Consider the following 27,833-nt stretch of genomic DNA (forward strand, 5'->3'; position numbering starts at 1 on the left):
TTTTACAAATTTCCACAATGCCTAGTGTAGCGTCGAGAATGAAACAGGCATGCAGTAAGTAATTGTGTGATGGAAAAGTTGAAAGGAAGAAACAACCATCAGGCTTCCTGAAGTTTCTAGCCTTTTAACTTAGAGAGAGAATACACTAGATGGTAGGACTGCATCCCCACATTCTCAAATCAGAGGGCGGAGGTTCACCTGCACCTGGTGTATTTTTTTCTGGAAAAAAGCTATCCTGAATGCAAATTCAGTCTCAAAGTGCTACAAAGGACAACCAGGAAAGCACAGTGCCTTCTGGATCCCTTTTGGGGACCAGGCTGTGTGTGTGTGTGTGTGTGTTTGTGTGTGTGTGTGTGTCTGTGTAAGCGTGTATGGGTGGGAGAAGGTTGTGGTGGGAGGGGATCGGCAAGAGGGAGGTAAGAGACTCCACGCAGTGATTATGTGCAGGGGATTTGCTATGTCTCTTCCCCCTGCCTCTTTCTTTGTCCTCTTTCTCCTGGTCCCCTTCTTCTGCATTTGTCTGGGAGGATCCTGGAGTGTTCTTTTGATTGACTCAATCTTTCTCTGGCACTTGAGTTCTGATTGGCTGAAGGTCTTAGAGGGAGAAAAAAAAAACTTTAATTAAGTAGATAATCTCTCCTTTGGACGTTTGGCAGCTCCATTTCACCTCCCCTTAACTCTGTTTGGGATCGCTTACACACCAAGGAAGTTGGGCTTTGAGAATTCCATCCCACTGCCACTGAGGAGAATATTTCTCCATCTTGCCTATCCATCTCCCAGTTTTTTAGAATTTTCTCTAGCTGTTAAACTCCAGAGGATTATGTTTCTTTCAAAGCCTTCTGTGTACATCTCTCTTTTCACCTGTGTCCTCCAACTCAGCCACAGCTGGTAAGTAACCGGACTCTTACCTGAAACTGAGAACAGGTAAGTGTATGTAATATGTTGGGTAAAGATCATTTCATTTCCAGAAATGTAGGAAGGCTTGAGATCTCTCCTTGGAAAAACTGTTCTATGGAGTAGGGCTCTTTCTAAATTTGTGGCTGATTTTAGTGAATCTTTAGGACCCCTACCAATAAAGGACCAATAACGGGAGGAGGAGTTCCTATTTTTATAAATTGCTATTCCACAAATATTCCAAGTGATGTGGGGGAAATGGACAGCAGTTCCCCACCCCCCCTTTTTTTAACCAAATCCTGATGTCAGCATTGTGGAAAGGACGGTAGTTCAAAGCAAGTTCTATTTGTTGAATCTGATCTTGAGGCGAAGTCTGGAGACAAAATTTAATGAGCTCTTACTTTGGACTTTCTGACTTTATTTTTTTTTTCAGGATATTCTAAGTAATTGCTCAAACTGTCATTTTTCTAGACATAAAAAATGTTATGTAAACTACGAAGTGGGCACTGGGTTAACAAACATGTTTGAAACTAAATATTTTAGAAATATAAATGTCTCAACAAATTTATTTAATTTGTTCAATTTGCAAACATTTCTAAATGCTCAGAAAATCAGATAATGTATATGGAAGTACTTTGTAAATTATAAACACAAATGCTAAAGAATATCATCACCATTCTCATTTATCTCTTGGAAACCACATAAACTATCCATACATGCAACTGTTCATAGGCAAATACACAAGTACACAGTAACATACAGAACGCAGGTTGCTGGGGTGTTTGGAGTTTCTCTCCAGTTCAGATATAAGCTCAGTCTCTCTCTTCATCAGTTCTCATTTTGACCATCTATTTAACCAAGATATAAATCCAATTGCTACACAAACTGTTGAGGAAGCAAGAAAAGAAATTTCTTTGCTGAGATAAGCTTCCTTTGAGAATTGAAAATATATTTTTATCATAAATGAGTGTAGCCATCTTTATTGGAATGTTGATAAGTATGCCAACTTCATAAAACTATTTGCAAGTTAATACAATAATTTGCAACATTTCTAATTATAAGCAGAATCACCAATTAGTCCATTTTTAATTGGCATTTTAATTAAATATTTCAACTTTCAAAAAAAAAAGTCTCTCTTCTCTCCCTCTCATAAGAACAAAAAGACAAAAGGGAGAGGAGACTATTTCAGAGCATTTCTACTGATGTTCATGGTATTCTTCAGCTGATTCAGTATCAGCAAAAGAGAAACACGAGATTCCTTTTCCTAGTCACCAGGGCGGTGTGAATTGTTCTATAAAAAATACCTTTACTGTGTGTTCCCTTCCCTGCAGGAGGGGGTCATGTTCATTTCATTCCGATACTGACACAGCCACACTGAAAGGTGGCTGGGTTGTTTGTCTGTCCAAATTCAAGTGTCTGGATTCAAAAAGAAAAAAGAAAAAAGAGATGTGAAAGAAAGTTCTAATTTAAAAAACAGGGTTTAAGAACCCCTCCTCCCCTTGCCTGACTTTGAGGAGAAAATGTACAAATCTCCTGTATAATACAATTAGATTTTAATTGCTTTTTCCTATAAGCCCCAATTTAAATTAAACATTTGTGCTTCATCAAGAATCTGTGGTGGCATTTGAAAAGTCACTTTTAAATTTCACGTTAAATCTTGATTATGCTTCTAATGAAACTATCAGGGCTTTGCATAAGGTCGTCTTCCCCTTTATGCCATGCAGAGAAATTTGACCAACCAAAGCCTTTGAAATGCTTCTCTTAATACTTCATTATGAACCTTTTATGTAAGGACCTCGAAAGCATTTAACAAATGGAGAACCACAATTTCTGCTTGGCTGTTCAGTTGTAGGCCTGCCTGAAATTACTGTCTAAAAAAGTCCATCAACAGAAATTCCTAGGCTTGAAAAGGAGAGAATAATGATGAGATTCCCCTATCATATACAGTTTTACTAGGTAAATTAGTACAAGATAAGTTTTTTGAAAAGTATTTGCCACAATTTTTTATAGTTGGGACACTTCGGAGGAGAACTGTCTTTTAGTAACTTGAGAAAATTCTTTCCTTTGAATTTATTTATCTTAATCCTTATGGCTCCAAAGAAAGAGAATGAGAATGCAGGATAAGCCAAGCAGATGACGGTGATTATAATGGTGGTCAGAGAGGAACCAATTTGATTTTCCTTCCAATACACTTAATTATCTGGAATGAGCAGGCCTAGAAAGTGTTTTACCTTAGCTGGTCGGCCCCATTTTACTCCAAATGTTATCTCATAATGACACTGGGTCTTACCCAGTTCTGTTCATTTCTTGCTCTCTCCCCACCTAAGTCTGTCACCACCAAATCAGAAGGATGCCCTTGGACAAAGAAGTAAACTGTAGCTCTGCTCTCATTCTTCAACAGAAGTTACCACCTCTACTTCTTTCCAAAGGTTTGCAGCAGGAATTTAAAACAGAGTCCATTTCTCTTCTGCAGTAGGAAAAGAATTTGTCTAAAATCTTTGGATTTTAAGGCAGCTTTTGAAAAACATTATCTTTTGGTCCTCTATATTTATGTTTTAGAGTAACCTTTCTATGGCTCTTGAAATCTCATCTGATGATGACATGTGGGATTCCTGATTGGCGAAGGAATCAGTTATTGGAGAAGGGTCTTTGAATCCATATTCTCACCAAGCATTGTGTAAAGCTGAAATTACTGTTCTCCACATTATGTGCTACTACTTTTAGGTGTATATTATGAACAATAAAATACAAACTCATTTTAAAATTACTGAATTTATACGGGGGTTCTGTCATAAGTTTTTGCCATGTTGAGTTTTTCCTACTAACAAATACAAAAAAGCCGAATATGATCAAGCGAGGATCCACTAAAACTGTCACGATAGGAGCAGATTTTCATCCTTAAAGAGGCTGGGAATCTCCAAAATCAGAGAAATAAAAAGTAAGGTGTAAGAAAGAAAAAAAAAAGAGAGAGAGAGAGAGAAAAGAAGGTAAGGTGTGAGGAGCTGCTTTGGAATCTGAAAAAAAAATATGACACTACAAAAGAGTAATTTAAAAGCATCCCTGGTTCATTAAAAAAAAAAAAGTTCCTGATCCATTAAAAAAAGCTGGGATTTGTGGAGTAGCTCTGAGGTGGGCTAGATCAGCAGCTGCACAGTAGGAAGGCCTGAGGGCTTTGAGAATTCCGTTTTCTTGTTGATGGCCTCCACAACTTGAGCCCTATGCGTTTCCTTCCAGAATCTCTATTTCTCTTGTCATGAAAGACAATAACTCTTATAATTATTAATAACAACAAAGGCTGTGAGGGTTCTGGGAAAAGACACTTCATTACAGCTCTTCTTATGAAACCAGTTTGTGGACAAGAAGGATGCTCTAAGATGCATCTTTGTTTTAGTTTTCCGTGGATAACAATATGACACAAAGAAGGATCCCCTTTGTGTGATATTTCATAGTGACAAATGGGGCATTGAAAAAGGACCAGACGAAAAGAAGTTTGAATCCAAACCCTCTCTCTTCCATGGAAAGATATTTCTTTTTTCTTTTCTTTTTTCCAACTGGGAAAATTGGTTTAATGCTGCTCTATATTGGATAATACTATTATGTCTTACGACTATTAATAAAATTCCTTTTTTCTGGGCTCTAGTGACGCTTGTCTATTTTCATTGGAAAAGTGGGGGAGAATTCATATGGCTTAGAAAACAAGGTCAATATAATTTTTCTTAGGATAAATCTTTATTTTTCAGAAAGTGGATTTTTTTTTTTTCACTCGGTAAAAGATCAGGCTGGGTTAACAGCCGGGGGAAACACTGAGCTTGGGTCACATAAATAACATTCCCCATTGCCTCCCACTTGAAATATATCTGCACTCCCAGGACCTCTCAACGGAAACTACCATCCACTTTGGGTAGACGCTTCAGTCTCAGTATAAGCTAAACTTTTATGGTTTGTTTTTCTCAATCTTTATTGTAAGCCCCTGTTATTGATCATTTCATTTCTCTGTATGCTTCTTAGGTTAGAGTTTTCTCAAAGCCCAGAGAAAATCAGATCATAAGGGGATCATTTAAATTCACCATCATCTGACCAGTCCAAACTCGCTTTTAAAAACTAGGCTGTTTTTGCAACTTCAGCAGCCTACGGTACTGGCACATTATGGGGCTATATTCCAGTAGTCCCAGTAAGACCCGATATGAGGGCCAATAGGTCAGTCTTTCTATGCAGCTCTGTAGATGAAATTCTTATACTCTCCAGGCCAAACTTACACCATCCTACTTTAGAAGGAATTTCCCCTTCATTCAAAACTGCAATTACCTTTTGCTGCTATGAATTTCAATCCTTTTCCTGTACTCAGTTTCTTTAGGTTTATCATACACACTTTGAAGGTTCCCTTCCTTATCGATATCTAGGATACTAAATAGTGAACCAGGAGATTGTCCACATTATCCCGTGTCGCATTTCCTCACCTTAGTCCAAGGCATCTGGTGGAGCCCGGATTCTGGAGGTTATTGCTTTTCAGCATAATGGGGTTTGTTTTAAAATTTTAATATTATGGGAAAAACATGTTTTTTCAAAGGTTTTCAAAAAACATGTTTTTTCAGCATATATAACAAACTCTAATTACTCAGCTTCAACAGTTATCAATCTCTGACCAATCTGATTTCATCTATACTCTCTGTGGTATTTTTAATTGCGTATATGTCTCTTAGTCTAAACCTTCCAAACTACCATGGTTCAAAATAGGAAGAAGAGTGATAGCAAAAGGATTATCTATCCTGTGTCTGAGAGATCCAGGCCACTAATTAAAATGAAGTTTGGGGAACATTGTACATTTCTCCCATTGTCCTTGGGAGAAAATCAAGAATACAAACTAGCAAAAGGGAGTAAGTCATTCAAATGCATGTTTGAGTTTATTTCTATTGGATCTGTAGCTGGTTAGCGAAGACAGTAGAAATTGATGGTTGGATCAGATTGTGGAGAGACCATTTTACCATCTGTTTGGATTTAATTCCATTAAGCGGTAAAAATGGCACTAAAGTGCCAAAACCTGTCAATTTTCCAACCTTAAACTGTTCACCTAGTTGTTTTACAGGATAATTCTGAGAGTTACCATGTAGACCTACCTTCCCGATACTGATATAAACTGGTATTGTATCCATCAATGCAAAACATAAATATTTTCTAAAGTCTATACTGCAGGGACCAAGGCAACAAGATCAGAAAACAAAACAGAATTCTCTGCCTCAATCATGACTGCAGAAAAAGTTCCTGTGATCTCAGGCTTTCTGGGAACGGTGGCTTGAGCTGTTCTTAGCAGCTATCACTTAGAGACTAAGGAAAGGAGCCTGAGTATAGCTTATCCCCTCCGCAGTCCTCATTTAGATGCTAAGTGCTGACGTGATTTTCTGTAGCTTAGTGTTTCTCAGCAGGGCTTGCTACAATACACAAAGAAAGAAGGAAATGAGGACAGCGAAGATATCCTATCCCTCTATAAAATATCCCAAAATACAAATGACATATCAGTTGCAGTGGAAAAGATGACCCCCTGAACATTTGTGATTCACGTCTGAAGGAATCTGCCTGAGCTGCTTTCGCAAAGATCCACAGTACAGACTTGTCCTGTGGGACAATTGGCTTGCAAGACTTGTTTTGTCTTTTCATATTTTAGGGCACTGAATTATTATATAAAAAATTCACATTTACAAAAAACATTGTTAGAATGATTTACAGGGCTGAACTCCCTTTGAAGAAAAAGATGGACTAGATAGGGGAATATGACCAAAAGCTACACATTCCTGAATGTTTCTTTCTATACTCATCTGGAAAAATACCTTTCGCCAGGTGCACTGGCTCACACCTGTAATCCCAGCAGTTTGAGAGGCCAAGGCGGGCGGATCACCTGAGGTCAGGAGTTCAAAACCAGCCTTGACTAACATAGCGAAACCCTGTCTCTACTAAAAATACAAAAAATTAGCTGGCTGTCATGACATCTGCCTATAATCCCAGCTACTAGGGAGAATGAGGCAGGAGAGTCGCTTGAACCCGGGAGGCAGAGGTTGCAGTGAGCTGAGATTATGCTATTGTACTCCAACCTTCCAATCTGGGCAACAAGAGCGAAACTCCTCGAAAAAAAGAAAAGAAAGAACAAAAGAAAGAAAGAAAGGAGGGAGGGAGGGAGGAAGGGAAGGAAGGAAGGGAGGAGAGAGAGAGAGAGAGAAAGAAAGATAGGAAGGAAGGAAGGAAGGAGGGAAGGAAAGAAAGAGACCTTCCTTTGTTCCCAGTCACCACTGCAATCATTTCTCTTTTTTCTTTCAATGCCATCCTCCTACAACAAGTCAGCACTAGCCGCTCCTAGCTCTTCACTCTCTGCAGTCTGGCTTGTGTTCTATTGCCCTACTGAAATAGATCCCTCCACTGATACCAGCTTTGTTCCCTCTTGACACATTTTTAAGTAGGAGGAAATTTGTCTTTGAAAGTCTAAGTACTTCTCTTCAAGACTTCAGATACCTTGTAACTTCTACCTCCTAATCCCTTTCCCTAGTTAAACAGGAAAGTTTGATTTCAATACTTTAGAAGGGGTAAGAATTAGTCATGCTTTTCACCCTTGAAAAATAATTTGCATTTTAAACTCAACTCTCTCAAATTGTATAGTGAATAGTTCCTAGTTCAAATACCCTCAGGGATGATCAGATAAGGGTAGCGAAGAAAATCTGGGACCAATGGGATATTATTTCACGGTTATTTGTAATTCCTACTTTCCATGTAATTGTGTGTGTGTGCGCACACGTGAACATGCCTTTGTGTGTGCCGTTCACATGTGTTCTATAGGTCAGAAGCTGTGGAACAGAGACAGTCACATGGAAACTCACTCAGAAGAGCTATCTTTGGGCTCTTTCCAGCCCAAGGCATCTTGAGAGTTCTACGGAGTGAAAAGCTAATGTCAGAACTTTCTAAGAGAAAGCTGCTATCACTGGAGCACCTTCCATCTATAGCTCCAGGCAGCTTCCCTACTCCATACCCTCCCCTTAGCCTTTAACCCTGTACTCTTTTGAGATGGAGTTTTGCTCTTTCAGCAGGCTGGAGTGCAGTGGCACAGTCTTGGCTCACTGCAGTCTCCACCTCCTGGGTTCAAGCGATTCTCCTGCCTCAGCCTCCCAAGCAGCTGGGATTACAGGTGCCCACCACCACACCTGGTTAATTGTTATATTTTTAGTAGAGATGGGGTTTCTCCATGTTGGGCAGACTGGTCTCAAACTCCTGACCTCAGGTGATCTGCCGACCTCAACTCCCCAAAGCGCTAGGATTACAGGCATGAGCTACCACGCCTGGCCAGAAGCTTAGTTTTTTTTAAAAAACAGGAAAACCCTAACTTAAATCCAAGCTACATAAACCACTGGGATTCAAATGCATTGAGACATACCTGGCACACTCATGGGACTGGCCTGCAAGAAGTGCTGCATAAGGCTGAGGAGCTTACTGGGAAAGAACGCTGTTGCTAAGGGGAGAGGAAGTCCAGCACACACATTTGGCCTCGTCGTGCAAAGGGAGATGTATGTCTAAATGTGGCATGGCATGGTACCTGGCACTCTGGTCCAGTGCCCCTCTGTGGCATGGGCTATGCAGAATCAGGCATGTGTTCTGACCATGACTGTGAAACTGCAAACCATACAATGTGATGTGGTAGAAACCATTTTGTGGGCTCTGCTAGTTTGGAGAACAGCCCCCAAAAAGGAAGAAACTGTTTAAACGTGTGAATTGGTTACTGGTTTAAACCCCTTGTCTACAATGAGATATACTAGACAGAGAATGGAAACTTGCAATTTTCTGTGAACTTCCTAAGGTCATAAAATAATGTAAACTTCTTCAGATGGTAACAGGTAAAGAAGGGCTCTTTCTATGAATGTGTGTGTATCTATGGATAGTGAATGTTAGATAAACAAACAATTAAAAAAAAAAAAAAAACAGCCTAAGCACACAAATAAACAAAAGAAGCTTGGAGGCTATCCAAGAGCTAAAAGAGAAGCTGTGGCATTTGTATTTGGGTTAATCTGAAGTCCCTCCCCTCCTGTCCCAGCTTCCTAGGAAAAAGTTTTACTGTGGATCAGGCAGATTATGGACTAGGCAATTCAGAAGGCAAAGCTACCCAGGGGAGAAGCCACATAATGCAGAAAAACATGCGTGTTTGAGGAGCTATAGTGCCCTAAATGAAAAAGTTTTTAATTGTGGCTAGATTACAGCCACTGACGTGTTGCAAGGTTAGAAGATCCCTGAGCAGTGAAGCAACAGAAAATGACAAAAAATCTGCAGGGCTCTGCTTTGGACATTACCTGCAGCCTCACAACTAACTAATGTATCTGTATCCATGGATGGTTTTTAACAGCTAGGAAAAGATATTCAGCAAGGAGAATAGCAAGGACCAAGACACACATTAAAAGGAAGGAGAAAGAATTTCTTTGTAAGTGTTTATATTAGAGGAGGTAGGGAAGGCAGGGACAGAAGGATGCAGTTTGACCACCAGCCTAGGTGGGATCAAGTGACAGCAGATGCTACTTACAGTGAGACATTATTGTGAGCGCTCAGAAGGAGGGGGGATGATTGCTTTCCCATATTCTTACTGTTGGAAAATCAGCTTGGGAGAAGCATGAGCCTTAGAAGCTTATAGGAAAAAGGATAGACCTAAGAGTGAGTTGCTTTCTTCAGGATTGGTGACAAGCATGCACAGGAGGTCTAAGAATGTAAGATAACAGCTGTGGCCTTAAAGGCTTCTGTGAGTGGAGGTAGTGACAGATAGCCCCAGGCAAAGACTTGGAATCCTTATGGGCAGATTGCCCCCCTACCCCCGGCAAATAGTTGATTCCTAGTATGGAAAGGTGTGCACAAGCAAGTCAGCAGTAATTGTTGGAAACACTGTAACACAAAGAAAAACTACAAAGAAGGAAATAGACCCCTGACTAATGATCAGTGCAGTTAGAGGTCCAGCCCTTCCAGGCAATGAAAGCTTTGAGAACTACCAAAACCAGAAGACACGTCACCCAGATACAAAAAAAGAGAATGTTGCAGTTGGAGAGCCATTTTCCAGAAGACTGTAGAAATAATCTAAGTCTCCCAGCCCCTCAAATTATTACTTAGGTATTAGATGCTTGCAAGCATCTCCCTGTTCTCCCTCTGGCCCGGTGTTTCTCAAGTGAGGACTACCCGTAGTATAACCATCTTGGGAACCTGGGCATGCAGCTCTCTACCACTCATTCGCCCTCCTCTCTTACAACTAACACTGAACAAGAGTCACTGGAGCTGGGTCCCAGAAGTCTGCATGTGCAATAAACTCCCCAAGAGGATTCTCATGCAATCTACATTTGTACTCTACTGTCCTAGACTGATGAAACACCTCTAACAGAACACTAAAGCAAGACAGATACTATGAGGCCAGGTGCAGTGGCCACCCCTGTAATCCCAGCACTTTAGGAGGCCAAAGTGGGCAGACTGCTTGAGGTCAGGAGCTCAAAAACCAGCCTGAACAATATGGCAAAACCCTATCTCTGCTAAAAATACAAAAATTAGCTGAGCATGGTGGTGCACAACCTGCATAGTCTCAGCTACTTGGGAAGCTGAAGCACAAGAGTTGCTTGAACCTGGGAGGCAGAGGTTGCAGTAAGCTGAGATGTAGCCTGGGCAACAGAGCGAAATACTAAAAAAAAAAAAAAAAAAAAAGATACCACGAGATGGGAGTAGGGTAGGGAGAAAATTCAGTCCAATCTAGGTCAGGCAGTACAGCCACCCAACAGCTAATGGGAGTTGGTGGGGTGTGGTTGTTACACCCCTCACCACTGAGAATTACAGTAAGGCCAGGGACAATTCTGGGGAAGATGCTCTCACCAAAGTCACCCCCTTTAGGTGCCTGGAGACAGCAATAGGGCTAGCTTCTGTCAGAGTCTTACTGAGGAATTATCTGCTTATCTGGCCAGATCCTAGTCCCCTTATTTGCTTTTAAGTCAACGGAAACTGCAAGCTCTCAAGGTAATCAGAAAGTGCACTGGTGCTTTTTCTCCAGAGGGTCATTAGAGGGATGGAAGAAGTCCAGGATAGTTGAGTCTGCAATGGCCAGAGTGCCACGGCCAATGCACACGGCTCCTAGGGGAGCAAGGCACTTTCAATATGAGGTCCCTGAAGGCTGAGCATGGAAAGTGTATCAACACAACACTAGAGAGACAATTTAATACTTAAGAAAAAATCTCTCATTTCTTTGCAAGCTTGGCACTCTTTGAAAAGACCACCCTTTGGGCGCACCAGCTGTATTCAGCATAGCTGGCTACATCAGGAGAATGGGTAGGGACACAGGCCCTAGAAGTTTATCTAAATGAGTGACTATGGAATCTTCCCGAGAGTGCATTTGCTCTTAAGGAAGAGAACTGAGAAGTTCCAGCAATGAAGCTTGTCACTCGAATTTGTTACCAAGCCCCCTGGTTACAGACCAACAAAGTGGGTGGGAGGTTTACTAGGAGGGGGTGCTATAAGCCAAACTTTAAAAATATATATTTTACTAAAACTCTATAAGACCCTTTTACACAAGTGACTGTTTTGATACCTAAGTGGAAAAGGAAAACTCTAAAGGGGGTCAAAAGACATTTGTTCTTTCTTTAAAAAAAAAAATTAACAGATCCATTTTTTAGAGCAGACTTAAGTTTACAGAAAAAATGAGCAGAATGTACAAAGAGCTCAGTGGCACAACCTCGGCTCATTGCAACCTCTGCCTCCTGGGTTCAAGTGATTCTCCAGCCTCAGCCTCCCAAGTAGCTGTGATTACAGATGCATGCCACCACACCACTAATTTTTGTATTTTTAGTAGAGACGGGTTTTACCATGCAGGCTAGGCTGGTCTTGAACTCCTGACCTCAAGTGATCCGACCACTCAGTCTCCCAAAATGCTGGAATTACAGGCATGAGCCACCATGCCCAGACCAGAGAGCTTTTATAGACAGTCATGCACTGCATAGTGACACTTTGGTCGATGGTGAATCGCATATATGACAGTGGTCCCATAAGATTATAATGGAGCTGAAGAGTTCCTATCGCTTAGTGACATGGTAGCCATCTGAACTTCACAGCTCAACACATTACTCACGTATTTGTGATGATGCTGGTGTAAATGAACTTACTGCTTTGCCAGTTGTATAAAAACATAGCACATATAATTATATATAGTTCACAATACTTGATAATAAATGATGTTACTGGTTTATGTGCTTGCTACATTATACTCTTCCATTGTTATTTTAGAGTATCCTCTTTCTATGTATGAAAAGAAAAAAAGCTAACTGTAAAACAGCCTCAGGCAGGCCTTTCAGGAGTTATTCAGAAAAAAACATTAGCAGAGGAGATGACAGCGTCGTGTGTGTTATTGCCCTCAAAGACCTTCCAGTGGGACAAGATGTGGAGGTGGAAGACAGTGGTATTGGTGATCCTGACCCTGTGCAGGCCGAGGCCAATGTGTGTGTGTCTTGGTTTGTAATAAAAAAGGTTAAAAGGTAAAAACATTAATAGAAAAAAGCTTAAAGAATAAGGATATAAAGAAAGAAAATATTTTTGTACAGCTGTACAATATATTTGTGTTTTAAGCTAAGTATTATTAAGAGAGTCAAAAAGTTTAAAAAATTTAAAAGTTTACAAAGTAAAAAAGTTACAGCAAGCTAAGGTTATTATTGAGGAAATTTCAAAAATAAACATAGCTCAGCAGAGGTGTACAGTGCTTATGAAGTCTTCAGTCATCTACAGTAATGTCCTATAGTTTCACATTAACTCCCTCACTCACTGACTCACCCACAGCAACTTCCATTTCAGCAAGCTCCATTCATAGTGAGTGTCCTATAGAAATACACACCATTTAAAATATTTTTGTTTGTTTGTTTGTTTGAGACAGAGTCTGGCTCTGTTGCCAGACTGGAGTACAGTGGGTGCAATCCTGGATCACTGCAACCTTTGCCTTCCGGGTTCAAGGAATTCTCCTGCCTCAGCCTCTCGAGTAGCTGGGGCTACAGGCAAGCGCTACCACGACTGGCTAATTTTTGTATTTTAGTAGAGACGGGGTTTCACCATGTTGACCAGGCTGGTCTCGAACTCCCAACCTCAGGTGATACACCTGCCTCAGCCTCCCAAAGTGCTGGGATTACAGGTATGAGCCACCACGCCCAGCCTATGTTTTGTTTAGATACACCAATACTTACCATTATGTTATAATTGCCCACAGTAGTCAGTACAATAACATGCTGTACAGGTTTGTAGCCTAGGAGCAATAGGTATACCATATAGCATGGGTGTGTAGTAGGCTAGCCATCTCGGTTTGTATAAGCACATTCTATGATGTTTGCACAGTGACAAAATCACCTGAAGACACATTTCTCAGAACACAACCCTGTCATTAAGCCACACACGGTGTCCCCTTCCCACCTCTGTGTACAGTGTCCTTTAGTATTTGTTGATCCCTACTCTTCTATACATAGAACCCAGTGTGAGCAGGAACAATCCCTGGAAAACGTGCCCAGCAGATGTGATGCTACCCAGATAAAGCAGAGCCTAAGCCGGGCGTGGCGGTTCACGCCTGTGATCCCAGACCTTTGGGAGGCCGAGGCAGGTGGATCACAAAGTCCTGAGATCAAGACCATCGTGGCCAAGATGGTGAAACCCTGTCTCTACTAAAGATACAAAAATTAGCTGAGTGTGGTGATGCACACCTGTAATCCCGGCTATTCGGGAGGCTGGGGAAGGAGAATCACTTGAACCAGGGAGTCAGAAGTTGCAGTGAGCTGAGGTCACGCCGCTGCACTCCAGCCTGGGTGACAGAGTAAGACTCTATCTCTAAATAAATAAATAAATAAGAAAGCAGAGCCTGTGCCCTGGCAGATGTGGTTGTTTTGTGGACACAGAAGCGAAGGCTAATACAATGAAAAGATAAAAAAAATAGCAGAGACAATGTGACAGTTAACTGGGTGTATTCACGAGTGTGTGCAAAAGATTGCTTAGCCCTCTCAGAAATACTTATGAAGAATTTTTCAGGAATTAGGACTCCTGGATTAGTCACTGGGAATGAGAGCAAAGAAAATGCGGGCTGCAGAAAAGAACAGCAGGTAGAGTACATGCTCCACAGTAGGACTGCCAGCGATCCAATCCTGGCCTTACCACTTAACTAGCTGTGTGAGGCTGGCTGACCACTCTAACGCTTCAGTCTCTGTTTCTGTGAAATGGAAGATATAATAGTTTCTACCTCATAAAATTGCGATAATTATATAAACTTAAAATATGTAAAACACTTTTAAAAGCACTTGGTCAGTCCTGGCAACACAACGGACCCCATTTCTACAAAAAAATACAAAATAAAAATATGCCATGTGTGTTGGCTCACCCCTGTCATTCCAGCACTTTGGGAGGTCGAGGTGGGTGGATGAATTGAGGTCAGGAGTTCGAGACTAGCCTGGCCAACATGATGAAACCCTGTCACTACTAAAAAGTACAAAAATTAGCTGGGCATGGTGGCATGTGCCTGTAGTCCCAGCTACTTGGAGGCTGAGGTGGGAAGATTGCTTGAGTCTGGTAGGTCGAGGCTGCAGTGAGCCAAGGTCAGGGCACTGTATTCCAGCCTGGACTACAGAGCCAGAGTCTCTAAATAAATAAATAAATAAATGTACTTGGAGTGCACAAAATAAACACTCAATGAAAAGTATAGTACCCACCCCACGGAGTTGCTATAAAAATTTAAAAAGATGATATGGGTAAAGCACTTAGAAGAGTTCCTCACATACTTGACAAATGCTAGCTATTACTACATGATATGGTTAAACTTTATATATCAGTGTATACACACACGTATACTGGAGGACTAACACAAGAAGAAACAATGATACAATTTTTACTTGCTAGTGTAAAAGCACAACTAACCAGTTATTTATGTAACTTGCTCACCACTTATACCTAATTACCATGAAGCACAATAACAATTATACATAGCACTAAGAGTGTCAGACTGACCCTGCTAAAGGTTTGATTAGAGCACTAACCACTGTGTACACACGCTCCGTGTTTGCTGCCTGTTACTCTCGTAGTATGATCATGTGCTAATGTAGTGCAGTCATCTGCTCACGACATTAAAAAATTAGTGGGAGCACTGGCTTGCCACAGACTTCTTATATTCCTCAAAATCTTTTTGCAGTTCTTTTTCTCCTTAGATTCTCTGTTGCATCTGATGATCTATCTTTTTGAGTTCAAAATCCTTTTATTGAATTCACTTTTACAGGCACTTACATGCCCAAAGTACTAGATTAGGAGCTGGAGGGTATACAGAGATAAAACTAAGGCAGCCCATACTTCCAGTCAAGTACAAGGGAGGAAAGGGAAACCTTAACAGGAAACAGAGAAAACTTGCTGTGAGACTTCAAGACGTGCTGGTTGTGGCTTTTGCACCAGTACTTATTCAAGAATAAGTGAGATTTTTAAATAAGAGCTTTATTGAGGTATAATCTACGTACCATAAAAGGCACTCTTTAAAAGTATACAAATCACTAATTTTTTTTAGCCAATTCATGGATTTGTGCAACTCTCACCAGAAACCATTTTAGAACATTTTAATCACTCCAAAAAGATAGTGTGCATCTTTTCATGTGCCTATTGGCTGCTTGCATATCTTCTTTGAGGAAATATCTATTCAAGTCCCTTACTGATTTTTTTAAAAAACTGATTGATTGATTAGGACAGAGTCTTGCTCTGTTGCCCAGGCTGGAGTTTAGTGGTGCACTCTTGGCTCACTGCAACCTCCGCCTTCTGGGTTCAAGCCATTCTCCTGCCTCAGCTTCCCGAGTAGCTGGGGACTACAGGTGTATGCCACCACACCCAGCTAATTCTTGTATTTTTTGGTGGAGACAGGGTTTCACCACCTTGCCCAGGCTGGCCTTAAACTCCTCACTTCCAGTGATCTGCCTGCTTTAGCCTCCCAGAGTGCTGGGATTACAGGCATGAGCCACCACGCGCAGCCCCTTGCTGATTTTTTAATCAAGTTTTGCTGTGGTTGAGTTTTAGAAGTCATCTATATATTTTGTATATTAACTCCTTATCAAACATGTGCATTGCAAATATTTTCTCCCATTCTGTGAGTTATCTTTTTGCTATCTTGATGGTGTTTTTTGAAGTGCAAATGTTTTCAATTTTGAAGAAGTTCAATTTATCTATGCTTTGTCACTTGCGCTTTTCTTATGCTATCTACAAAACCACTGCCAAACCTCACATCACAAAAATGTACATGCATCCTTTGTTCTAAGAGTTTTACAGTTTTTGCAGTTACTTTAGGTCTATGATATGATACATTTTGAGTTAATTAAAGGGGATGGGGTGGTTGTAATGCTAAATAAATATATGTTGTGCAATAACAATCCATCATCATTTTGTATGTGTGTATCCAGTTGTCCTAGCGCCACTGGCTGCAAATACTAACAGTGAGATTTAACAGAACAGCTGAACAAAGGCATAGAGGCATGAAGGCATAGGTGCTCAGGAATAGCAACTGATTCAGCTTGACTAGAGGATTGGACAGGTAGGGATATTTAATGGGAAATGAGACTGGAAAGGTTATATAATCAGATTATGGAGGGTCTTGAGTACCAAAAGTTGGAAAGCTGTGGAAGATTCTTGAGCAGAAGAATGACATCAGAATCAGTCTTTCAGAAGATTGGTCTAGCTGAAGACTATACATTTGGTAACTGATTGGATGATGAGAGCAAGTTGGTAGAGACTTGGCAAAATGGTGGTTCCATTAATTAAAAAAATAATAAATCAAGTGAGAAGAAGTAGCTAGTTTGGTAGGAAAGATAAGTTAGCTTTTAGATAAATCATCTTCACAACTGGAAATATTCCCAGTAGAGAAATCTAGGTTTCACGTGGAAATGCAGCTCCGAATCTTAATAAAGAAGTTAGGGCTGAAGTTAAGGATTGATCACTTGATTAATCACTTAATCAAGATGGTTAGAACCATGGGCATGAATGAGGAGGTCCCCCCCTCTCTCTCTAGATAGCTGCTCCTTTAGAGTTTCCTCAGATGATATTTCTTCCTAGTCCCACCCCAAATGTGGGTTCCTGCATTCATTCATTCAACAAACATTAAAATATACACACACACATCTATATCTATATCTATATCTATATTTTTGAGATGGAGTTTCACTCCTGTTGCCCAGGATGGAGTGCAGTGGTGCAATCTCTGCTCACTGCAACCTCCGCCTCCCAGGTTCAAGTGATTCTCCTGCCTCAGCCTCCCAAGTTGGGATTACAGGTGCACACCACTACACCCAGCTAATTTTGTATTTTTACTAGAGATGGGGTTTCTCCATGTTGGTCAGGCTGGTCTCGAACTCCCAACCTCAGGTTATCCACCCGCCTCGGCCTCCCAAAGTGCTGGGATTACAGGCGTAAGCCACTGCACTCAGGCTAAAATATATTTAATAAACATTTAATAAACATTATTAAATGCTTATTATTGCCAGGCACTGTTCAAGGCACTGGTAATACTTGGTGAACAAAATAGTCCAACTGACAACAACACAACTTGCCTTAATGGCGCTTATAGCCCAGTAGGAGGAGGCAAACAGTGAATAAATGAATACATAAAGCATACAGTGTTCATAAGCAGAGAAAGGGGATGGGGAGTTGGAGTTGCAATTTTAAATAGGATGATGAAGGGAGGGCTCAGGGAGAAGGACACATGTGATTAAACGGCTGAGGTAGGTGAATGAACAAGCTTGTAGACAACTGAGTCCAAAGCATTCCAGGATTCCAGGAACAGAGAACAGTCAGTGCAATGCCCTCAAGGCTGGAGAGTGCCCTGTGGGTGAGAGGAACAACAAGGAGACCAGCACAGCGGGCGAAGAGCAGCGAGGGGAAAACAGGAGGAGGTCAGGTCAGAGCTGTAACTGGAGGCCAGATTGTGAAGGGCTTATAAACCACGGTAAGAATTAACTTCTTCTTGGTGTGAAATAGGAAATTATTAGAGGATTTTGGGCAGAAAGTGGCAACATTCAATTTGTATTTTAAAGGTATTACTCTTTAAATGGACCACTCATTTTAAGAACAGAATTTGGGAGAACAAAGGCGGAAGCAAGGAGATCAATCAGTCGGCTTTCACTATAATCCAGACAAGAGAGGACAGCTTGAGCCAGGGTGAGGGCAGCGAAGGTGCTGAGGACTGGTTGGATGCTGGGTATATTTTGAGCTGGAGCTGGCAGGACTTGAGGACAGACTGAAGCAGGATGTGAGAGAAAGAAAGGAGTCAAAGATGACTCTTGGCTTGGCACAGTGGCTCATGCCTGTAATCCCAGCGCTTTGGGAGGCCAAGGCGGGCGGCTTGCTTGAGGTCAGAAGTTTGAGACCAGCCTGGCCAACATGGCCAAACCCTATCTCTACTAAAAATACAAAAATTAGACAGGTGTGGTAGTGCATGCCTGTAATCCCAGCTTCTTGAGAGGCCGAGGCACAAGAATTGCTTGAACTGGGGAGGCAGATGTTGTAATGAACCAAGACTGCGCCACTGTACTCTAGCCTGTGTGACAGAGCAAGACTCGGTCACAAAAAATAAAAATTAAAAATAAGGTGACTCTTTATGATTTTTGTCTGAATAACTAGGGGGAACAGTCCTTTACTTAGATGGAGAAGATGGGGAAGACTACAGAAGGGGTAGGCTTGGGTGGTGGCAGTGAGGATCAGGAGTTCAGCTTTGGACATGCAAAGTTTGAGATGTGTGTTAAACACTGAAGGAGAGATGCCAATATATGGTTGGATATGCAAGTCTAGAGTTCAAGCAGAGGTCTGAGAAGAGTGGGGAGGGTTCAGGAAGGCATAAAGCCTTTGAATGGTCCTGAATCTGGGTAATAGCATCGGCATCTGTACAACCTCATGGGACATGGGAAGCCTGTACCTCCATCTGGGAGTATACTGGTTTTACCATGTTCTGTCTGTATAGCAGCCTCCATTTGTTAAACAAAATTTGTATCTTCAAAAAATTTTGTATCTTCAATGTTCATTAGCATCTTTCCTTTAATCACATAACTATCCCTAGGTGGCACCCATACAAACACTTAAATTCCTTCCTTTTTGGTTCTCTTTGCATCTTCTCACAACACACACTCACTATGTTTTATGCAATCTATATTTTACCTACAAAAGGACATCACGCCCTTGTCTCACTGACCAAGAACAAGACCCTCCTCCTTTGGTACTCACCACAGGACAGCCTTTTCTTTATTCTTTTCTTTCTTTTTTTGAGAAGGAGTTCCTCTGTCTGTCGCCCAGGCTAGAGTGCAGTGGTGTGATCTTGGCTCACTGCAACCTCTGCCTACCAGGTTCAGGTAATTCTCTTGCCTCAGCCTCCTGAATAGCTGGAATTACAGGTGTGCACCACCATACCTGGCTAATTTTTCTATCTTTAGTAGAGATGGGGTTTCTCTATGTTGGTCAGGCTGGTCTTGAACTCCTGACCCTGAGATTGGCCTGCCTTGGCCTCCCAAAGTGCTGGGATTACAGGTGTGAGCCATGGCACCCGGCCAAGTCTTTTCAAGGTTCAAATATATCTGCAAATAACTTGGAGGTTAACAACACAGGTTGGTGGGGCACAGTGGCTCATGCCTATAATCCCAGCACTTTGGGAGGCTGAGGTGGGCCTGAGGTCAAGAGTTCAAGACCAACCTGGTCAACATGGCAAAACCCTGTCTCTACTGAAAACACAAAATTAGCTGGGTTTGGTGGCACACGCCTGTAATCCCAGCTACTTGGCAGTCCAAGACAGGAGAATCACCTGAACCCAGCAGGCAGAGGCTGCAGTGAGCCAAGATTGTGCCACTGCACTCCAGTCTGGGCAAGACAGAGCAAGACTCCGTCTCAAAAAACAAACAAATGAACAAACAAATCACAAGTCCTAAGAGGTGGAGTCTGCAGTGAGCAGCAATTGCACCACTGCACTCCAGCCTGGGCAAGACAGAGCGAGACTCCATCTCAAAAAAACGAAACAAAACAAATTAACAAAAAAGTTCAAATAAGGCCTATAGTGTTGTTCCACGACAGGTCCTCAATTAAGACTCGTTCGTTGATCAGTTGGGCTAGACCAGGGCATCATACAAATCTTTGCATATTGCAGGATCTTTTAGGAAAGAATTCTCCAGAATCTCTATCGCTCCCTGTAGTTCTGGCTTATACTCCTTTCACAGGAAGACGCGTCATGGCTATGGCAAAGCTTTTTCTTTGTCACTCAATTTGTTTTGTTGTTTTCTTTCCCGATAATTTTTGTCTTATAGAAAATGGGAACTACCTCTGTCAGGCTTGGTAATGTCCAAAAGCTGTGAATGTTATTCCTAACATAAAAAGTGTTGAGTTGGAAAAGCTCAGTCCCCTTTCCCCAAGGCAAAGGGCCTGGCTGACTCCTCTAACATGTCTTTAAGGATCAGAAATTCATCCCCAAACCTCATTTCTAAATGGTTTTGGAAACTGTGAATTATTTTAAGTCATTCTGAATTTTATTTTTGTGTTTTGCTGGTACTGCTATACCTGATCGAGCAGTGGTTCTTTTCAGTTGACTTAACGTTGCCTATCAAGCTTTAAAAAGTAGGTCTTAGTTTTGCTAGACTTCATAGTATTTTTGTATTTTTAGTAGAGACAGGGTTTCACCATGTTGGCCAGGCTGGTCTCGAACTCCTGTTCTGGTGATCCGCCCACCTTGGCTGCCCAAAGTGCTGGGATTACAGGCGTAAGTCACAGCGCCTGACCATGTACCACAGCTTTTTAAACCATTCACCCTTTGAAAGACATTGGGTAGTTTTCAGTTTTTGACTACTATGAATAAAGTGGCTATGAGCATCCCGGTACAAATTTCTGAGCGAAAATAAGTCTTCATTTCTCTGGGATAAATGCCCAAGAGTGCAACTGCTAAGTCATATGGCAAGTTCATTTTTGTTTTTGTTTTTGAGACAGAATCTCTCTCTGTCGTCCATGCTGGAGTGCAGTGGTGCAATCTCGGCTCACTGCAACCTCCACCTCCCGGGTTCAAGTGATTCTCATGCCTCAGCCTCCCGAGTAGCTGGGACTACAGGTGGCTGCTACCATGCTCCCCCGCTAATTTTTGTATTTTTAGCGGAGACGGGTTTTTGCCATGTTGGCCAGGCTGGTCTCGAACTCCTGACCTCAAGGGATCCGCCCACCTTGGCTTCCCAAAGTGCTGGGAATACAGGCATGAGCCACCGCACCTGGCCGTAAATTATCTTTACTAGGTTTGTAATGCAGTGTTTCCTGGGTAAAACTAGCTTCCCTTTCTTCCTATTACATTTGCTGAAATAATTCTTAACACTCTTGGAAGCAGAAACAAGTTGGTGTCTCTGCATTATATTCTGTTTTTTGTTTTGTTTTGTTTTTCTCTTATAGGTCAATGAACAATTTCCTGATGACTGGTCCTAAGGTAAGAACAAATTGCTTTAATTGATATGGATGTCGCTAATCTTAGCCTGTTGACTAAAGATGATAAATGTAGATTTTTCATTATATCCACATCTTTTATTATGCTGTATATATTAGAGATAGAAAAACTGAGACCCAGAGAGTGTTAGGGACACATCTAAAACCACATAGCAAACCACTGTCAGAGCTGAGATAAGAACTCAGGAGCACTAATTCTGAATTGATGGCTAGAATTTTCAGAGCCATAAAAATCAACAACAGCCTTTTACAGCTGTCAGGCTGCAAAGTCACGTGTCCTTCTCAGGGTCAAATGCTGGAATTGTACTCATGATCTTTACATTCATGGCATTTTCAGTTCCAAAATATTGTTTTCAAAGATGGTCATGCAATGAGAACTGCTTAAATTTCATGAATTATGTGATTCGGGCTCATTTTGGAGAGGCAGCATAGTATAGTGAATAAAGGATAACAGGGAATAGGGTCCCATAAAACTGAGTTTCATTTCTAGTTCTGCCATTTGCTAGCTCTGGGACTTTGGGCAAATTACTTTACCTCACTCTCTGAGCCTCGGTTTCCTGAACTACAAAATAGTGCCTATTTCACAGCTTATCTGTGATGTCAAATGAGAAAGCATATTTAAGTGCTTACTCTGTCATTCTTTTGGAGGAATGAGAGAGTGAGCAGGAAGAGAAGGGTTTGGTCAGTTTAGGGTAAATGCCTCCTAAGTTCAGTCTGGATTTTTACCCCTATGTCCCTACAGGCTTACCTGATTTATTCCAGCAGTGTGGCAGCTGGTGCCCAGAGTGGTATTGAAGAATGCAAGTATCAGTTTGCCTGGGACCGCTGGAACTGCCCTGAGAGAGCCCTGCAGCTGTCCAGCTATGGCGGGCTTCGCAGTGGTAAGAAAAGCTTCGTCTACAGCTCCTGGACCCCCTGGTCACAGGTTAGAGTCCTAGGGATAGTCCCTTCCCTCCTTGACACCCTTATTCCTCACCTGCTCTCTTCTCTTAGGTCATCTCCATCTCTGGAATCTTCTCTTTTCCTTTTCTACCTCCTTTTTCCCACCTGTAGAGTTTTTTTTTTCTTTCTTTCTTAACACTATCATTGCTCAACAAATGGATCTTGCCTTACTCCCTTCTCATACCATTCTTGGCCTCCCAGTTGGCTAAAGGTCACCTCACAATATAAGTTACATCAGGAGGTAGGCAGGGGTCATAATTCCTCATTCCTCTTAGCCCCTTCCTTAGCAGAGGTACTGGGCAAGTGGAGACTGACTTGGAGACCCGATTCCCATGGAGAAGATAAAGAGTGGCCATGCCACTGGACCCCTTGGCTACAGGTTAGAGCCTAAGGGATAGTCCCTGGCCATGTGACCAGGGGATTCAGTGGCATGGGCCACTCTTTAGGGACTCGTAGACCCTAGTGTTCCAGGAGAAAGTGGGGATGGGTTCTTTACAACCTAGCCTTCAGATTCATCTCCCTCCCCATTTCTTCCTTAGGCTCTTTCCCACCCAACTCATTTACAGTCATGTGTGTCAACAGTACCCTAGCCACCTGGTCATAAAATGTGTGTCCTGAAAAGACAGGAGAGGAGAAGAGTAGGGCTAAGGCCAGGGGTGAAGCAGACCATGGAAGAGGGTAAGAGACACTATAAAGATGAGGCCAGGCACAGTGGCTCAAGCCTGTAATCCCAGGTTCTTTGGGAGGATGAGGTAGAAAAACTATTTGAGCCTGGAGTTCAAGACAAGCCTGGGCAACATAGTGAGACCCTATCCCTGCAAAAAGTGAAAGTTAAAAAAAAAATAAAGATGGGGAAATAGGATGGAGCTGGGAAAAGAGGCTATAATGATGGTTATTAAAGAAAGGTAGCATGACTGATATTTCTTTGGGCTGCAACCCCTCCCTCTAACTCTGGATTTTTGGTTCCTGCCAGCTAATCGGGAGACAGCATTTGTGCATGCCATCAGTTCTGCTGGAGTCATGTACACCCTAACTAGAAACTGCAGCCTTGGAGATTTTGATAACTGTGGCTGTGATGACTCCCGCAATGGGCAACTGGGTGAGTAGTCATGTGGGGATGGGTAGCATAGGCCAGTTCAATTCACATAACGGATGAAAAGCCTGATGGGGGTGAAGAAGGGCTGTATTCTTCTAAATATGAAGAAAATCATGTGGAAGATGTGTGAATGAGTTTGATCCAAAACCCTAAAATGACAAGCCAGGTTAAATGTAGCTTAGGACCTTCTTTTTCCATTGAGTAGTTCCCTTAATTTAAGCATAATTATAAAGAAACAACACTCAGGGATTCCTTCTCTCAAATGCAGGGGAACTTCCTTCCATGTTGCCTATCTCGGTCTACTTTCTATTCTTTAGCTCCGGTGCCCTCTTCAATCCCCTGTGCCCTCTCGACCAGTTTCCGATATCGTTGTTCCATATTTCAATTGTGCCCCTTTTGCCCTCAATGCTTGCATTTTCCTCATCTTTTCGGGACCATTTTGTCGCTTCTGGACTTCAATCACCAGCAGAGCAGATGCACCCTCTGCCCATGGGAAGAGGCACTGTTGGCAGAGGAGTGTACTGGCACCTTGCTGAGAATCCACTCGGCAACTACATACGTCATTGAGCCCTAAGCAGGGGATTGGCTGAACCTGGAAGTGGGCGTGAAAAGGTGGCAAAAACAAATCTAGACGGCCGCTGATCTGGGTACATGGCACTCGCCCAGTCTTAATCCTCTCCTATCCCCCTAACCCCATCCCAATTAAAAACAGCAGCCCAGGAGGCTCTGCGCTAGCTTGTTCAATGACCTGTCCTTCCGCTGCACTTTTCCAGGGGGCCAAGGCTGGCTGTGGGGAGGCTGCAGTGACAATGTGGGCTTCGGAGAGACGATTTCCAAGCAGTTTGTCGATGCCCTGGAAACAGGACAGGATGCACGGGCAGCCATGAACCTGCACAACAACGAAGCTGGCCGCAAGGTGAGTCACGCAGCCCTTGGGAATAGGCAGCTGCTGGCTCCATTCACTACCAGCGCCAGGTGCGGACAACTCTTCAGTTCATTTAAAAGATTGGCAAAATGAGGTACCAAGTGGGCTGTCTCAGTAGACTAACTAGACTCCTCCCAACTCCCGTAGGGGCAGAAGCTCGCCTCGTGCTTAATCCCGGGCCTCTCACTCCTAGCTCTCTCCCCAGGCGGTGAAGGGCACCATGAAACGCACGTGCAAGTGCCACGGCGTGTCTGGCAGCTGCACCACGCAGACCTGTTGGCTGCAGCTGCCCGAGTTCCGCGAGGTGGGCGCGCACCTGAAGGAGAAGTACCACGCGGCACTCAAGGTGGACCTGCTGCAGGGTGCCAGCAACAGCGCGGCCAGCCGCGGCGCTATCGCCGACACCTTTCGCTCCATCTCCACCCGGGAGCTGGTGCACCTGGAGGACTCCCCGGACTACTGCTTGGAGAACAAAACTCTAGGGCTGCTGGGCACCGAAGGCCGAGAGTGCCTGAAGCGCGGGCGAGCCCTGGGTCGCTGGGAACGGCGCAGCTGCCGCCGGCTCTGCGGGGACTGCGGGCTGGCCGTGGAGGAGCGCCGGGCGGAGACTGTGTCCAGCTGCAACTGCAAGTTCCACTGGTGCTGCGCAGTCCGCTGCGAGCAGTGCCGCCGGAAGGTCACCAAGTATTTCTGTAGCCGCGTGGAGCGGCCGCGGAGGGGCGCTGCGCACAAGCCCGGGAGAAAACCCTAAGGGTTTTCTCTGCCCCCTTTTCCCCACTGGTTCTTGGCTTCTTTTAGAGACCCCGGTAACTGCGAAAGCTAGGGAATGGGGAGCCCAACACTCCCAGACCTAGGCATCTTGAGAGGGAGACTGCAATTTCTCCGAAGCTTGCCACTTTCCAACCTGTTCCAGTTCCTCTGTGCTCTATCTAGAGCTCTGTCTGAATCCTCCTGGCAGCCACACCTGCGACTGAGAACTCAGACCTTGAGCTAAGGATCTTCCTTGGATTAGGATGACAATAGGCGTTCCTCCTCCCCTCTCCTAGCAGCCCAAATGCCTGACCCGGCCTATCAAGCCTTAGGCACTGGAAGAGCCCTTCTCAGACACGCAGGGCCCAGGTAAAGCCACGGCTTTGCCCTTTTGCCCACTGTATGCTACCACGGCTCACCCACTGCTGCACCTCTCTTCTGCAGAGCTCCTCCCCTACCTGCTGACACAGACTCTCCAGGAATCTTGAATGCTTTCTCTCCTCTTCTCCCTTTCCTTTCCTTTCCTGAAAAGAAACTGAGGAAACCGGCCTGGGAAAACCACGTCTTTGGGGTTGGTTCCTTGAGGCAGAGGTTGAAGATGGAGGAGAGGGAGCCCTGGAGTGATTACTCAAACACCAAGGGTGCTACTCATCCTTGTGATACCATGTAATGAATGGACTTTACTAGTGGGGCAATGACCTGCCTGGACAATCACCCACAGGACTCCAGATACAGACCCCAAAGGTCTAGGAACTATGTTAAGGGCAGAGTACAGTCATTTCCTACCCTTTAAAGGTACTTCTCCCTGCTCCTGACCTACTTCCTTCTAACAACCAACTCTACTTCTTCCCCAAAGGATCTTTGTTCCTCTGAGCCAAGAGTGAGGTAAATAAAGATTTCCTGTTCAGATCCTGGTCAGCACCTCTAGAGGCAGGTCATAAGAATGAGAAACTGAGACCCTTCCTTCTCACTAATCCAATCTGGTTCTCAAATAGGCAGGATTCAAAGCACTGGATATCTTCCTTCGATGAGTAAACTTCCTGCAATGAAACTGTTGCTAATGGGAAGGTCAGCACCTTGAACTCTAATTTATTGTAGTCGTTGTGACATGTGTGCTTTTTCTAGGTAGTGCACTTATTCTTGAGGATATTGGAGTGGGATGTTGTAACAGATACAATCTTAGGCTCTCTCCTCCCTCCTATCTTGGCAGGATACCATCCTCTCTGGAGCCTCACTTCCCTGGTGGCCCAAGTAGTTACCTGGATTGAGGCTAATCTGCCAAGGATTAGTAAATCATCTATATAAATCTAATACATTCACTCAATAGCCATGAGCTTGCTGCTTGTGGTACCTGAGTCTTCTGGTTTTATTCTCAGAGAGGAGTACAGCAGGGACTTGTTTATGAAACAGAGCAAGTCCTTGGGGAGGGAAGAACCAATCCCTGACAGACCATCTGTAACCCAAGGAGCTTCCCAGCCAGCTTTCTTGCCCTAGGACAGTCCCGGGTCTGGACTGGGCAGCTCTTCTGGAGCAGAACTGGTCAGAAGCTAGACAGCCTGAGCCTTCCTCTCTCAGAGTAGGAGAAAGCGGTGTGGCTGGTTGCAGGTAACAAAAGTCAAGACTCTAGGGGCTCACCTGTAAGAGTGGAAGGGCTCCTGTATTCCAAACTGAGGCAATGGCCAGGTCAGATCCCAAGCACCTGGTCTCACTCACACCTTCTGGTCTTACTATCACTGAGGAGAGAGTCTCTCCTTCTTGAGCAGGGGATACACTTCCTTTCAGGTGTTCCTAGTGCTTCATTTCCAGCTCTATCAGCAAAAGGCCCTTCACGTCTTCCCTCCGCTTTTATCTGGGCCTCCTGAATCTCCCAACTCGCCTTTCCTCCTTCAACAGCAGTATATACTAACCTACCTGTCCCACTTTGCAGGATTACTTAATAATGTACACGAAGAGTTTGGCAAGGCAGCTAGGAAATTTAAAAGTACAATGTTGTAAAGTGAAGCTGCATTCTCAGGAAGTCTCTTAGCATAAAAGCAAGAGTAGTACTGTGCTTCCTATTTGGTAACTCTAGGTCAGCACTCTATATCATGTTGCCAGAACATTATCTCGTAGGTTGTTGTTTTTTGCTTTTGGTTTTTGTTTTTGAGACGGAGTCTTGCTCTGTCGCCAGGCTGGAGTGCAGTGGTGTGATCTCAGCTCACTGCAACCACCTCCTCCCAGGTTCAAGGGATTCTCCTGCCTCAGCTTCCCGAGTAGCTGGGACCACAGGTGCACACCACTATACCCAGCTAATTTTTGCATTTTTAGTAGAGATGGGGTTTCGTCATATTGGCCAGGATGGTCTCGATCTCTTCACCTCGTGATCTACCCATCTTGGCCTCCCAAAGTGCTGGGATTACAGGTATGAGCCACCATGCCTGGCCTAGGTTATTGTTTTATAACCCCAAATGAATACCAGATTCATTCCAGTTCTAACAAGAAAACATGACTGAGCTGCCTTGGATCTGTATTGCTTTTCCCTTCCTTTTGCAGTATCCACTTGTTCATTTGTTCGTTCAACACACACAAGTGGAGACAGTAGCGAACAACCACCATCGCTGCATCATGGAGCTTCAATTCTCACCTTACACTCAATTGCCAGGGCTGTGGTCCCTTTACAAAGTAGACAACTCCAGAACTGGTGCTTGGGAAGACGTCTTTGAGGTCAGCTAGTCTTATCTTTTGTTTTACAGATTTAAACTGACGCTG

General features: G+C 43.3%; 1 protein-coding gene and 1 long non-coding RNA gene across 2 annotated transcripts; one reads left to right on the top strand and one right to left on the bottom strand.

Annotated features, from left to right (window-relative positions):
• The first annotated feature begins 395 nt into the window (after positions 1 to 395).
• Positions 396 to 25,974, top strand: WNT8B (Wnt family member 8B). The gene is made up of 6 exons (XM_032281304.1): positions 396 to 888; positions 21,322 to 21,355; positions 22,115 to 22,253; positions 23,288 to 23,413; positions 24,184 to 24,326; positions 24,541 to 25,974. The coding sequence occupies exons 1-6, from the start codon at positions 821 to 823 to the stop codon at positions 25,084 to 25,086; spliced, it is 1,056 nt and encodes a 351-aa protein (XP_032137195.1). The 5' UTR covers positions 396 to 820; the 3' UTR covers positions 25,087 to 25,974.
• Positions 1,445 to 3,317, bottom strand: LOC116553798. Its single transcript, XR_004269914.1, has 3 exons — positions 3,185 to 3,317; positions 2,199 to 2,310; positions 1,445 to 1,779 (listed from the first exon to the last, which is right to left on the bottom strand). It is a non-coding gene; the product is annotated as an uncharacterized LOC116553798 (long non-coding RNA).
• Positions 25,975 to 27,833: the final 1,859 nt, after the last annotated feature.

Source organism: Sapajus apella, unplaced genomic scaffold (genome assembly GCF_009761245.1).
Source record: "Sapajus apella isolate SASKATOON/1434 unplaced genomic scaffold, GSC_monkey_1.0 scaffold13, whole genome shotgun sequence".
In the NCBI taxonomy this organism is placed as follows: Eukaryota; Metazoa; Chordata; class Mammalia; order Primates; family Cebidae; genus Sapajus; species Sapajus apella.